The 9,787-nt window shown below is 36.6% G+C and overlaps 2 protein-coding genes across 4 annotated transcripts in view; both read right to left on the bottom strand.

Moving 5' to 3' along the window:
• pmf1 (polyamine modulated factor 1) overlaps positions 1–8,553 on the bottom strand; it is a 122,914-nt gene extending 114,361 nt beyond the window's left edge. Inside the window, exons 1-5 of one of the 2 annotated variants that reach the window (XM_083560673.1) lie at positions 8,276–8,553; positions 6,945–7,050; positions 6,646–6,746; positions 6,129–6,324; positions 5,732–5,809 (exon numbers count right to left, since the gene is read on the bottom strand). In XM_083560673.1, the coding sequence (XP_083416799.1) occupies positions 5,741–5,809; positions 6,129–6,324; positions 6,646–6,746; positions 6,945–7,050; positions 8,276–8,487 (684 nt within the window). In that variant the 5' untranslated portion in view covers positions 8,488–8,553 and the 3' untranslated portion in view covers positions 5,732–5,740. Of the gene's footprint in view, positions 1–5,620; positions 5,810–6,128; positions 6,325–6,645; positions 6,747–6,944; positions 7,051–8,275 lie in introns of those variants that run through there. The other variant, XM_083560672.1, reaches the window with a different exon arrangement.
• On the bottom strand, positions 501–5,059 carry med19a (mediator complex subunit 19a). 2 transcript variants are annotated; one of them, XM_083560666.1, is made up of 6 exons: positions 4,707–5,059; positions 4,495–4,617; positions 3,970–4,103; positions 2,648–2,744; positions 2,158–2,252; positions 501–744 (listed from the first exon to the last, which is right to left on the bottom strand). In XM_083560666.1, the coding sequence occupies exons 1-6, from the start codon at positions 4,918–4,920 to the stop codon at positions 679–681; spliced, it is 729 nt and encodes a 242-aa protein (XP_083416792.1). In that variant the 5' UTR covers positions 4,921–5,059; the 3' UTR covers positions 501–678. The 2 variants fall into 2 exon arrangements, with proteins under 2 accessions (XP_083416792.1, XP_083416793.1); XM_083560667.1 differs by lacking the exon at positions 501–744 and adding an exon at positions 1,229–1,546.
• Positions 8,554–9,787: the final 1,234 nt, after the last annotated feature.

Below are 9,787 nucleotides of genomic sequence, written 5' to 3'. Positions count from 1 at the left end.
ATTTCTTGGTCACTATTGAAATTTAGGCAAATGCATGATATGAGCATGTTAACCACTTAATGCACAAATGTATGTTAGTCAATACCAGCTCGAGTGTCATTAAAGCAAAAAGATAAATGTACCAAAATATGGGAAAACTCTGAAATTCCCCAAAAAGCAATATTTTTGGACCTTGCTGTATATAAAAACTTTGAGGTTGCTGCCCACATACAGGATGTTCCTGATTTATCAATTGAAAGCACAATCAAGCTTCTTCTATTACTCATGCCTTAAATATCTGAGCATTTTGTCTACTTGCTGTGAAATTAAATTAAATTCAAGACACTATTTACTTTCCTGAATAATCAAGAACATGTTCAAGACTCGCACAACTAGTCTGAATTCAGTCTTGCTGTTCAACACTGCCCTCTAGTGTTCAGTGAGCTATTGTACTGAAATCATACTGAACAGACATTCAGTACTTTATCCATTAATTAAAAACACAGTGTAAAGACAAGCTGTAAAGTACCAAAAATTTATTCAAGTCATCAAATAATGAAGGGAAAAAAAAAATACTGAAAAGGGAACTGATTTGTAATCAGTGTCAACAGCTACAAAAAGCACAATCATACTGTTGGCACACACACACACACACACACACACACACACACACACACACACACACACAAAATACAGTGTCTATCTCAGACTATTGCTGTTTGGCTGAGAGCCAGTGATTCCAGGGTGATCAGGACTGTGACGATTCTGTGACAGAAAGACAGTACGAGAGAATGAGAGCGTGAGAGAAAAGAGAGAATGGAGGGAAGAATAGAAAGAAAGAGAGAACGAATTAAAGTACAATCCTCAATATTATCTGCAAGATCCTGAACAAGTATATCGGACCGATGATGATGAACAGTCCGTCACTATTTTCTTATTACTATTACTTCTATCTGATTGTCCCTTTTCTGCCGTGACTCAACATTTCATTTTGAGGTAATATTTACTTGAATACACTGTGAGGACAAAAGTATGTGGACACCTGACAATAAGATTTGTTTGTGCTTTTTTGAACATCTATTTCAACATTTAGTCGTTAGTTATAATAACCTGTAAAATTACATGCCTCCAACTTTGTGGCAACAGTTTGGAGAACCGGATATGGCTGGAAAATGCAAGTGTCCCAATACTTTCGAACTACATTTTATATAAATATATTTTTACACAAGTATAATGATCCTTTTCAATCTGAATATGAAATATCTATATTTTCCAAAGGTTTTGAACTGAACAGAAATTACACATGTATTACACCGTTGATCATATTATTGTGATCAGGCATAACATTATGACCACCTGTCATATATTGTGTTGTTTCCCCTTTTGCTGGCAAAAACAGTTCTGAAACATTCGAGCATTAACACCATGAACTTCAGCAGTTTGAGCTACAGGAGCTCGTCTGTTGGACCGGACCGCTCGGACCAGCCTTCGCTCCCCCCGTGACCCTGTCACCGGTTCACCACTGTTCCTTCTTGGAGCACTTTTGATAGACACTGACCACTGCAGACTGGAAACAGGACACAAAAGCTGCAGTTTTGGAGATGCTCTGACCCAGACGTCTAGACGTCACAATTTGTCAAACTCGCTCAAATCCTTACGCTTTTTCCTGCTTCTAACATCAACTTTGAGGACAAAATGAGCACTAACAGATGCCATGATGGAGAGATCATCAGTGTTCTGCACATCTAAGTGTTCTTCACATATAAAATCTTTCATCAATGCAAATATCGTTAAGAAATATCTATTTATATATATATATATATATATATATATATATATATATATATATATATATATATATGTCTGAGATTAACTACACATGTATTACACAGTAATAGTGTTTATCACATTATTGTGAAATATGTAATGATGACACAAGAGCAGAACATGTTCTTACAATTAGATTTTCACAACCATAACCATATCAACCATACCCAATAAAAACGTGTATAACTATTGATATAGCGACATTTTCTATTAAGAAATGTTTATGGATGGAGTAAACACTGATGGTGTCACAGTCGGAGCAAAACATGTAGATGAAGATGGTTCTCTGATTCAAACCATCTTCATATCCCTTGTCGCTCCTCCCGTACCGTACCGAATATCTCCACCCACCTTTTTCTTCTTTTTGTCCTTCTTTTTCTTTTTGCGCTCTGGGTCGTCATCTCTCTTTTTCTTCTTCTTCTTGGGGTCAGAGTCTGATGGGGCTTCTGCACAGAGAAAACCACAGATTTATCATGTGCATGTTATTAGATTATTTATTTATTTATTTTCTTTTTCATATCTGCTTAAGGCCGTTGTCTGATTTCCAACAATAAGGATCTGATTAGTATCTGATCTAAACATTCGCGTTTATGCATTATGATTATGTGAATTATGCAAAATTTACTAGCAATGCATTTACCAGATTAGTAGTTACATATATTCGGCATGTCCTTTTTTGATGGATTTATAGAAGTGACTCAAAGCCGGAAGAGAACTTGGACTGATTGAATCTGGAGCCTTCTAATGATCAGGATTACCTGAGCCAATGAAAACTCTAATACCTTTGCTGTATTATTGTGTTGTGTGTGTGTGTGTGTGTGTGTGTGTGTGTGTGTGTCACCTGGTGGAATGGGATCCTGAGGTCGATGATGTCTGTGTTTATGTTTGCTTTTCTTCTTCGGAGGTTGAATGTGCATCAGTCTGTACTGCTCTGGAAGCTAAAAACAAACAGAAAAACTCTAAACAACAAATACATTAGAAAATACAGCATCATCGTGTATGTGTTTGGTGACAGTGACGTGACTGGCTGTTTTATGCCTCAAAGCTCGATCATGACCTCGTTACCTTCATTACTTAATGGCTGTGGTAGCGATCCGTACCAGAGTCCCTGCTTGTGCTTCTCAAATAATGTCCATTACCCTTAACCTTTAAATGACAATAAGTGTACCAAATAAACTGTGTTTTTCTTTCTCGCTCTGTCAAGTTACGCATACTTCTGAGATCGGTGTGATCTGGATCCCTTCTGCTCACACCTGCCTTATCCATCCTGATGCCCTGATGGAGTTCTTATCAACTGGAAACCACTCACTGCTGGTAAAGATGGGCTACACACATGTGAGATTACAATGGCTGCTTATCATCTAGTAGCATCAAGCGAATGATCCGATCCTGTAGTGTGCGTAAGTGATTATCTAATCCCTGCTGTGCATGAGTGTGTGTGTGTGTTTGTGTATAGGTGTATACATGGGCAGCATGTGCTCTTATTGTGTTTGCATGTAATCTAGTGTTCCTCTGTGTACGGGCCGAATTGGGCTGTCTAATGCTGTAGGATCTCATTCGTTATAACGTCAAATTGTACGACAGTTAAAAACTGACGCACACAAGAAAAAAGACTCGTTCAAAGTTTTACGTCAGTACCTAGCAGCAAACAAAAACAATCTGTAGTCACACTGTAGGGAAGAGTCTGAAATCTTCAGACACCGCCAGAATTTCATCGGAAGAAATAAATGATCGTTTCGGACATTAATCGGATGTCGGTGAGCATGTCAAACCAGCGAGCAAAGACCACAGCCGAGGATTATAAGGATTTTGTAGGATTTTCAAAATTTGGTCTCAGACGACCCAACTGTGGCCATAATCGCAACCAGCACCTGGTTTCAGATTTGGAATTTTTTCAACACAAGATTTGGTACGACACGACTGCATTCATCTTGGAGGAAATATATATAAAAAAAAACAAATGAGATGTCACTTGATTGCTGCTGTAGGTTGTTGCGCAGTACCGATTCCTAGACAGCAATTCCAACAGACACAACTCCTCGATGTTTGTTTGGATCATTTGCAAATGAAATGATCACCATACCAAGATACCATGATCCTTACTTACTCAGGATTACATCCTGTATGGATCTAATAGTGTCTTTGTGTGTACGATGAATTTACCGGGCCAGTGTGTAGTCGAAAGCCAGTAAGCAACGCTCCTGTCAGCGGGCTGAAGGAGTTCCCACACACCGGAGGTTTCTCTATGAGGGAGCGCAATGAACTGCCGTCCTGAACGCCAGGAGTGTCTATCATACCTAAAGACAGAAAATTAGATTCGAGATTTTTCATCGTCACATAACAGCAGTAGTGCAGATGTAGGACCAGATTTAGGACCAGATACCATGAGCATGACCCCTTAAAGACTGCATGGTTCAGTGCAGTTTACCATTCAAAGACCAACTGAATAATAAAGATAAAGACCAGATACCATGAGCATGACCCCATAGGAGATGCAACACATTCCCTTATTGCTCGACTAAATAATAACGTTCAGGACCAGAAACCATGAGCATGATGACCCCAAAGGAGGTAACATGAACACCTGCAGATTTATGTCTGGCCACTTTGTATACTGTAATAATAATAATGAAAAAAACCAGCACTAAAGCACATCTATAATCCCACCCCCATGCTTGTACATCTCACCTGGTAATTCAGGTAGGAAGTTGCTGAGTTTCTCCTTCACCTTCTTACCGCAGAACTTATTGTACGCATGTTCCAGGTTGTAGTGTGTGATCAGGTTTGTGTTTCCCGTCAAATCGTTTCCAACTAACCGAAACAGAACACGAATCACATATTCACATACACTGTAATGCAACATGGGTAATTCAACACACCGCGATATAAACCGTGTTTACCAGGCAGCTCTCGCAGTAAATAGAACGGCTCGTTGATGACTCCCGGTTTCCGCGCTGTAGGCCCCTCATCCCCGAGCTGTCCTGAGAGCTGGGGCGGCACCGGGGCTGCGCTCTGCGGCTGAGGCGGCTTTCCCGGTCCGAAACCTAGAGACGCGGAGTTTGGGGGTGGCTGAGAGTCGCTTTGGCCAAAAAGAGTTGAAAATATTTCTGTCATGACTTAGAAAAATATAAAGTCTACTTTAAAGCAATAAATAAAACCTAAATTTAACGTTAAATCCGGTGCATGTTATTAAATACTGTTCCGGTGCTTAGCAATACAGGCGTTGCCGTAATAACCGTAATATATCAGACCGCGTGTGTACACAGACGCGAATTTACCGTAAAGTCCCGATTTTTTTTTTACTTCAAATTGTAAATTGTAATTGTAAAGGTTTTAATAGTTTAACACTCTAAAAGCAGACTTTTCAACGAAGGATGCGTTACTCGACTTTCTTTTTATAAATGTATACTGGTATCGAAATTTTATTCGCACTTGTGGCATAAATTACCATGAAACATTTTATACGGTGACAAAAAAAAAAAATTAAATTTGTATTAAACCTCTAATTGATCTCCGTGTGCACTCCAATTAGTCATTATTTTTCACATTTATGACTTGATATGTGGTAAAATCCGAACCACATTTTGAAGTCGATACCCGGAAATTAGCTTTGATTCTGAAGTCGTTTAGAAATTTTTTTTTTTTTTGTTGTGTTTTGTTTTGTACATTTATGATGTCTGGTGTAGCACTTTGGTCCTGGAGTAATGCGGTTTCATTTCACTGTGTACTCTACTGTATATGGTTGAAATTACAATAAAAGCCCACTTGACTTATAAAGTTGTAAAATCAACACACACGACAGCCACATACGTAAAAAAAAAAAAAAGATTTAATGAAACACATTTGGTGAAATAAAAACGATACAAGTTAGATTGAAATAAAAAAGACAACTAAAATAGTTTTGACCGTGAACGTTGATTTTATCCACAAGAGTTCAAAGAGATTCGAAATTTTCAGATGGACAAAGTGACGACATGAACGATTCCAAATCAGCAACAGATCCCTGAAAAAAAAAGGAACAAACATTGAACACTGAAACAGGAGTGCAACAATTTCTTGCAGCATATTACAATAAAGAAAAACTGCAATTAATATGCTGTAAATAACTAAAAAGTGAACTCTTGTATTGAGATCAATATTTACATGTAACATTCAATTCAGACAGTTCCACTTAAAATAAAAAAAAATTAATAAAATTTTTATAATTCAAAGAATTTCAGTTCTACCATATAAACATACAGTTTATTCACATTAATCTATTTAACAGAAATAAATAATTGAACACACACAGACATTGCAATGTTTTTCTATTTCTCTATCACCTTCCACTCATCTACAGCTGCTGCTATGCGCTGCTCTGTGTTTACGATGGTGTCTCGACCAGACTGTACTCTCTGAGCCAGAGCTGCGTTCTCTTTCTGTAGCTTCCTCAGCTCTCGGCGCACGTACTCCTCCTGCCCCTGGTGATATGGAATCAACACACTGCACACATCCTGCTCAGGAATGCCACTGGGTCGCCTACAGGACACACACAAGTTAATGGCTATGCATGCACGTTTTAGACATACTTCAATACAATTTGTTGTACTGGTCATTGCATTGCATTTATTAGCTATAGTATATATAACATATTTAGTTGATGTAGCTCTTGTAAAGCAAAACATTGCAACCTATCTGTTTAAATATAGATATGTAAACAATCAGATAATATTTCCTGGCTGCATTTGTGCTAAATCATTTTGAAGAATGCCAGCTTAGAAAATCAACGAGAAAATATTTCTACATACAAATAATGCATTTAATTGGTAGGCCCCAAACCATGTATAAAGGTAAATCTACCATGCAGGCCCTGGTGTGTTTTTTGCCTGCTCTTCTAGTCTGTCCAACTCCTCCAGTTTCACCTGCAGGTCTCCTTCCTCTATCACTCTGTTTATATCCTCCTGTATACACAAAAGCTTCAACTGAGTTACACATTAAAGACCCGTGTTCCTGAACCCATTGAAATAATTAGTCCTGATCATCCCAAAAATGAGAATTCAACACTAATAACATTATTATTAAGTTTTTATAAAGGCATATACAAATGATCAGGGTATCGGCAAATATATACGGTGCCAATACATACAACAGCATGCTACCTGAATAGCTTTCTGCAGATCGCTTATGAATTGCTTGTGAATGACTTCGGCCATTTGTGGATTCTGCTTGCACAGGGGATGAAAAGAGTGGGCAAACCTGTTGAAACTGAACCAATACACACAAGGAGATATGAAGATTAGTTTTGTGACATCTTTAACAGTTTGAAGTCAGTACTGTAGTAGGGAATTATGAACATGTCACCTAACCAACAAGAGAAAACTCTTTCAAATCCCAATGATCTCACTGCCATTTTTTTTCTTTTTTTGCCCCATAAAATTATAAAACTTTGTTTTAATTTAACGCATTTGTATTTTAAAAGAATCTGTACATCAACAAATACAGATAGCATTCTCCATACCTGATCTATATCGTACTTAAGTGCATAGCTGAGAAACAAACCTAATAAACACAGAGCATTTCCGTTAGCACCTGTTTTCTCTTCGGTTATTTTACTAGTAACAAATGTACTTATTTTGTTAAATGACAACTGACATGGAACATTGATCCAAATATAATTCAAAGAAACTATCTGTTATAAGTGATTCAAATTTCCTTATTAGATGCAAAAATAACAGGAACCTTACGACAACCAATCAGTTTTGTTTAGAGAGGACGTTGAGAGAACGTTCCCTTAACATTAGAAGAACGTGTAGAATCTCAGATTAAAACTAGACTACAGAAGGTTGCGTTCTCAGAAACATGATGGGGTTCCACAAAGTTCATGGTTCTCAAGAGTCACAAGATTGTGGAAACGTTCTTTGAATCAGGACGTTTGAGGAACCCAAAACAAACGTTCTCACAACGTTCTGGAAACCACTTGGAACACACGCGTCTGTGTTCACTCCAAAGAATCGCCTTTGTATGGAGAAAAACTTCTTTAAAATATTCTCATAAAAATGAGAAATGTAAACATTATTAATAAAGTGTATATAAAAGAAAGAAAAAATAACGACTCATATATGCGAGTCGGTTCCCATTTAAAGAACCGAATGGGGGGGGAGATTCAAAGAATCGATTCTTCGTCTAACGACACATCAGTGCTACAGTCATTCCATTGACACCTACTCAGTGCACAAATACATCATAATATGGTTAAACTATTTAAACTGGGTGTATAATAATTTATAACCATGTTGAAAAAAGTTAACAAAAAATTTTAATAAGAAGAATATAACACTGTGAACATAGCTGGCATTAAAACACGTATCTGCGCATAACGTAGAGAAATAAACCGTTAAGTAGAGAAGGTAAACCTCTATAAATACACTTTATTTTTTTATTATTTATCACCCGGTGAGTTTTAAACTAATCAGGAGTGAATTTTATTCACCTCGCATCTGCTACAAGCCTCTGCAGGCTTTTCTCCATGACTTTATTAAAGACTTTCAGTCTGCTCCGCCGTGGCTCGCATTTAGCCGAATTAACCGCACTATTTTCTTGGACATCGGTCTCTCCTGACACATGTGAACCCGTATTTTCACTTGTTTGAGCAGAATCTGTTAAAATAGGCTCACTAGACCGACAGCTGACGACTTCCTCCATCTTCGTTTTCTTCCCAATGTTGACATTCACATCTACCCGCCAAGACTCACTACATACACTACGGAAGCCGTAGGAGTTATGGCGTCTTTTGTCGAATCGCGTTTTCTCAACACTACAAAATCTGAAATGATACTTCTGATCAATCTTCCAAATCAAATTTAGGGTTTGTTATTAATTCATTACAAACAATCTAATAAGAAATACATTGTTTTTTAAATAAAACGTATTAATTTATACAGTATATCGAATGCATATTAATATAAAATATATTTTATGGCTACTAAAATATTTGAATACTTCAATATCCAACTTCTAGGAATCAATATATTCTCCTGTATGTAAATTAATCTAATGTCAATGTTTAAATTAAAACTGACCAAAAATTTTTATTTACCTTTTTAGTTTTTGCCAAAGTCCAGGTGGTCAAAATAAAACCGGTTTAGTTTAGTTTAGATTAGATTGGAATTAATTTGTTTAGTTTAGTTCAGTTTGAATTGGATTGGTTTAGTCTAGTTTAAATTAGATTGGATTGGGTTGTTTTAGTTTATTTTATTTTATTTTAGATATGTTTAGTTTAGATTGGGTTGTTGTAGTTTAGATTGGATTGGTTTAGTTTAGTCTAGTCTAGTTTGGATTGGTTTAGTTTATATTATATTGGGTTGTTGTAGTTTAGATTGGATTGGTTTAGTTTAGATTTGTTTGGTTTAGGTCGGTTTAGATTGGATTGGTTTAGTTTAGATTGTATTGTATTGGTATAGTTTAAATTAGATTGGGTTGTTGTAGTTTAGTTTGGATTGGTTTAGTTTAGATTGTATTGGTATAGTTTAGATTAGATTGGGTTGTTGTAGTTTAGTTTGGATTGGTTTAGTTTAGATTGTATTGGTTTAGTTTAGATTAGATTGGGTTGTTGTAGTTTAGTTTGGATTGGTTTAGTTTAGATTGTATTGGTTTAGTTTAGATTGTATTGTATTGGTTTAGTTTAGATTGGATTGGTTTGGTGTAGTTGAGTATAGATTAGATTGGATTTGTTTAATTTAATTTAGATTGGATTGGTTTAGTTTAGTTTATTTTGGATTGGTTTGGTTTTAGTTCCATTTAGTTTAATTTAGTTTGAATTGTCTTGATTTTGATTGGTTTAGCTTTTGCTCACAGTAAAATATAATTGTGATTGACATTTGCAGCTGTTCTTTAGATAGCAGTCGAACAGCTGTTGAAAATTGATTACATCTTGAGTTCTGATGTATACCAGGATATTTTAGCTAAAACCTGGTTGCATCTGTCAGGAGGTTCAAACCTGGTC

Source organism: Silurus aristotelis, assembly GCF_946808225.1.
Source record: "Silurus aristotelis genome assembly, chromosome: 14".
Taxonomy (NCBI): Eukaryota; Metazoa; Chordata; class Actinopteri; order Siluriformes; family Siluridae; genus Silurus; species Silurus aristotelis.
The sequence above is the reverse complement of the archived record's forward strand: the minus strand, read 5'-3'. Positions and strand labels throughout refer to the sequence as shown.

Bases quoted from the DNA above. Each gene is read 5' to 3' on its own strand.
- med19a (XM_083560666.1), bottom strand. From the start codon at position 4,920: ATGACAGAAATATTTTCAACTCTTTTTGGCCAAAGCGACTCTCAGCCA. The intron at 4,104-4,494 runs GTGAGATGTACA...TTCTGTCTTTAG, and splicing joins CTTCCTACCTGAATTACCAG to GTATGATAGACACTCCTGGC. The intron at 745-2,157 runs GTGGGTGGAGAT...TTTCTGTCACAG, and splicing joins AGGACAAAAAGAAGAAAAAG to AATCGTCACAGTCCTGATCA.